This window comes from Eucalyptus grandis, chromosome 6, assembly GCF_016545825.1.
Source record: "Eucalyptus grandis isolate ANBG69807.140 chromosome 6, ASM1654582v1, whole genome shotgun sequence".
Lineage (NCBI taxonomy): Eukaryota > Viridiplantae > Streptophyta > Magnoliopsida > Myrtales > Myrtaceae > Eucalyptus > Eucalyptus grandis.
In genome coordinates, this window is record NC_052617.1 from 28,032,996 (window position 1) to 28,037,667 (window position 4,672).

The window sequence follows — 4,672 nt, forward strand, 5'->3', positions numbered from 1 at the left end:
GAGGCTCGCGCTTGTCGATTGGGCAAGCCTTGAACTCGACGCTTGCATGTAAGAAAAGCAAAAAGAAAGAAAAAAGAAATTAAAAAAAAGAAAAAGAAAAAAAGAGTAAGGGTTAGTAAGGGTGTGAGATAACAAAGAGGGAGTTAGGAAAATATTTTTCCTCATTTTTTTTTTCAATTAATTTATTTCTCGTGAAATGTATGTCTACAAACTCCTGAAAATATTTTCCTTCCTTGCTCAGTCCCAAAAAACTGCTGGCAATAATCCACAATTTTTCGCCTCAGGATACTGACCAGATAAGATAGCGGAAGGAACTCCAAAATGCAGGGAGGAGCCTCCTCGCTGGATTTCTCCACCTTCCACTGCTCTGCAGTTCATCATCCATCTGCCACTCCGTGATCAGCGGGATTGCAACGCTCGAACGAGAAACCACTGAGGAGCAATGGAAAACTTGATAATCCCATGCAAATCGAGGCTTCCTGTGGTGGTACCACCACCACCACCACCACCATCAACACCACAGCCCAAACAAGACACCCCATTAGAATTCACCACTCGGCCCTTCATTTCTCTCTCTAGAAAGACCCACCCAAGAATGGCCGATGCCCACTTGAACTACCTCTGCCGCAAGGGTCATCTCCGCGAGGCCATCGCCGTTCTTGATTACGTCGGCCAGAACGGGCTCAAGGTAAGGCCTAATACGTACGCGAAATTGGTCGAGTCTTGCATCGCCGAGAATTCTATCCAGTTGGGTCGGAAGGTGCACGCCATGGTGGACTTGGTCGAGGTTTTGCCCCTGTTTGTGGAGACTAAGTTGGTGGGTATGTATGCAAAATGCGGGAGCTTGGACGATGCGCGAAAGGTGTTCGATGGGATGCTTGAGAGAAACTTGTACACGTGGTCCGCGATGATCGGGGCTTACTCGAGAGAGAAGAGGTGGCGAGAAGCAGTTGACATGTTCTACTTGATGGTGGAGGAGGGTGTTATGCCAGATGGTTTTTTGTTCCCTAAGATTTTGCAGGCTTGTGGGAATGCTGGTGACATTAGGACCGGGATGCTCATCCATTCTATAGTGATTAAAAGTGGAATGTGCAGCCATGAGCGTGTCACTAACACAGTTTTAGCTGTCTATGCAAAGTGTGGAGAATTGAACTCGGCCAGGAGGCTTTTTGACAGCATGGAACACAAGGATACAGTGACTTGGAATTCTTTGATATCTGGGTATTGCCAGAAGGGAGAGATGGACGAAGCTTATAGACTGTTCGATGCAATGCAAAAAGAGGGAACTAAACCCGGTTTGGTGACTTGGAATGTCTTGATTGCTGGCTACAGTCAGATGGGGAAATATGACGTTGCCTTGGAACTTATGAGCAAGATGGAGAGTCAGGGCTTGGTTCCTGATGTGTTCACTTGGACTTCTCTAATATCGGGATTCGGTCAGAATAATAGGCAGAGTCAAGCACTAGATCTGTTTAGAGAGATGCTGATGGTGGGCATCAAACCAAATGGTGTCACTATCACGAGTGCCATTTCAGCTTGTACATCATTACAAGCATTGAACAGGGGGAAAGAAGTTCATTCTGTTGCCGTTAAGATGGGTCTGGGGGATAATGTGCTGGTTGGGAACTCACTCATAGACATGTATTCCAAGCGCGAGGAATTGGAAGCTGCTCGATGGGTTTTTGATGTGATCAAGGACAAAGATGTTTACAGTTGGAACTCGATGATTAAAGGATACTTCAATGCTGGTTACGGTGGTAAAGCCCATGAAATTTTCCTCACAATGCAGGAATCGGATGTACGACCTAATGTTATTACATGGAATGTAATGATATCGGGGTATATGCAAAATGGAGATGACGATCAAGCAATGAATCTCTTCCAGAGGATGGAAAAAGATGGTAAGGTAAAGCGCAATACCGCATCCTGGAATTCGCTCATTTCTGGTTACACTCAAAATGGGCAAATGGACAAGGCTTTGGGAATTTTCCGAGAAATGCAATCTCTCCATGTTTCATTAAATTCTGTTACAGTTTTGAGTGTCTTGCCTTCCTGTGCAAACTTGATAGCCGTAAACAAGGTAAAAGAAATTCATGGTTGTGTGGTGCGGAGGGATTTAGAATCTGTTCTCTCTGTTTCAAATTCGCTCATAGATACTTATGCCAAGTCAGGGAAGATTGAATATTCAAGAAGATTATTTGATAGGGTTACATCGAAAGACATCATCACCTGGAACTCAATGATTGGTGGTTACATATGGCATGGCTGTCATAGATCTGCTCTTGATCTGTATGATCTAATGAGGCAGTTTGGATTGAAACCTAATAGAGGTACTTTTCTTAGTATCTTAAATGCATATAGTCTGGCTGGGTTGGTGGAAGAGGGAAAACGGGTATTTTCTACAATTACTGAAGAGCATCTGATTGTGCCTGCATTAGAACATTATATAGCAATGGTGGAGTTGTATGGTCGTGCTGGAAGGCTTGGGGAAGCAGTAGAATTTATTGAGAATATGCCACTAGAACCTGACTTTTCCATCTGGCTTGCTCTGTTATCTGCCTGTAGAATCCATAAGAATATTGCCCTGGCAGTCCTGGCAGCAGAGAGGTTGCTTGAATTTGAAGTGGGGAATCATTCAATTTACCAGTTGTTATCGCAAACATTTGGTTTATATGGAAAATCTGAGCATGCTCTAAAACTGAAAAGGCTTGAAAAGGATGCTTTAGCAAGAAAATCGCCAGGAGAGAGTTGGATCATCAAGGGAAATAAAGTCTATAGATTTATTGCCGACTGCTCCACACCATATTTTGAGCATCTGCATTCATGGCTACGGGAAATTGAGGAAAAAGTAAGGGGATTTGAATCTTACGACAGGCTATGCATTGAGGAAGAGGAGAAAGAAGAAACTGGTCGAATCCACAGTGAGAAATTGGCCATAGCTTTTGCTCTTGCTGGCAAATACCGTGCACCTCAAACCATAAGGATCATGAAAAACTCTAGAATGTGCGTGGATTGTCACAAGACAGCTAAATACGTGACTCTCTCCTATGGCTGTGAGATATATTTGAGCGACTCAAAGTGCCTCCACCATTTCAAAGATGGTGTTTGCTCTTGTCGAGATTATTGGTGAATCTAATGGCACGACCTGAAATTTGTGTTTCCGGGATTGATCTAACATCAGTTTTGACAAAGAGTTAGAAACTATTCAAGACAGAGATATCTTGACCGAGTACTTACATATGATGATGTACTTGACTCCATCTTCTTAATCATGTATTCACAAACGTTCTTGATCCTTTCAGAAAATGTATATAGAAAGTTTTGGCAAATCAGTAACTGTTTATATCCCTACAGAAGCATAGCTTGTTCTTTTGATGGAATCGGGCGATGGATTATAATTCCACGTCTGAGATTGAATTTGGATATAATTCCCAACGGCAAAGTGGAAAATTAGATGATCATCCGATGAGATTGGGAGTTTCATGAACTTGAGTGGTCGTTGGTTGTCTTGTTTTAGGTTGGTTGAGTGAAGCATAATCATCTACATGGCATCAAGAGCAACTGTGCTTGAAATGAATCATTTATTTCTCTTGTATGTCTTCTTACATATGAACAAGGACTGATTTATGAAAATCTCGAGGTGACATCTAGACTCCTAAGTAAAGGTTCTCTATTCCTAACATGATATGAAATGACTTGGAGACTATACGAAATTAGTAGATTCGAATATGCTGCTACGCACACGCAAGCACGCGCAAGAGTACTCTCACTTCGGCTAATTCATATTTATTTATTTATTTCCTTTATTTCGGATAAGTGCATTTTTGTCTTCCCCTACTAGTTTGGAGTTCATTTCTTAACAAGCATAAGAATATAGGATAGTGCCCATGAATATATACATATATTCCAAAAGAAAAGAATATAGGATATATACGCTCATCATGGGCTGATCCAGCCCAGCCCATGTACATTCATGTGTTCCCAGGAGAGGGAACAGTTTAAAGAGAAGAACTCCTCCTTTGTACTTATCGACGGAAATTGTCCAAAAAATCATAAACTTATTACATATTTGTCAATTCAATTTTAAACCTTTCAATTTTACAAATTGAGTTCTAAGTATTTTCACATTTTGCCAATTGAGTCAATCTAACCAATTTTGAGTGGAAATCTTTGATTCGGACGTCAACTATCTAATGTGGCACAATCATTTGTCGGTTGGATGATTGGTGTTAATGTGGTCAATTTTTACAAATACTTTAATATTTTAAATTTTATTATTATTTTACTACTATCTCCCCCCTTTTCTTGCCTTTTCTAATCTTTCTTCTTCTTTGTTTTCTTTTTCCCTTTTTAACTCCATTGGCCACTATCAATGGCCAACATAGGTTGCTAGCCTCAAGCAAGGGTCACCCTACTTGGGCTAGCGTGGGCCGTACAATTGCCCTTGCCTGAGTGGGCGAGGACAGCCCTCGCTAGCCCAATTCTAGGTGTCCCTCGCCTGAGGCCGACAATTGTGGCCCCCACCTGAGATCGACGATCTTCATTGGTTATTGATGAGGCCCAACGATGGCATGTAGAGGGAAAAAGGAATAAGAGAAAAAAAAATTAAAAAAAGAGGAGAAAAGGGGAAAAAAAGAAATGAAGGAAAAGAGAAGAAAAGAAAATTAATGAA

The 4,672-nt window shown here is 41.6% G+C and overlaps 1 protein-coding gene across 1 annotated transcript; it reads left to right on the plus strand.

Annotated features, from left to right (window-relative positions):
- Positions 1 to 251: 251 nt before the first annotated feature.
- Positions 252 to 3,353, plus strand: LOC104448983 (pentatricopeptide repeat-containing protein At1g19720). Its single transcript, XM_010062960.3, has one exon. It carries the CDS (start codon positions 443 to 445, stop codon positions 3,128 to 3,130), a length of 2,688 nt encoding a protein of 895 aa, XP_010061262.1. The 5' UTR covers positions 252 to 442; the 3' UTR covers positions 3,131 to 3,353.
- Positions 3,354 to 4,672: the final 1,319 nt, after the last annotated feature.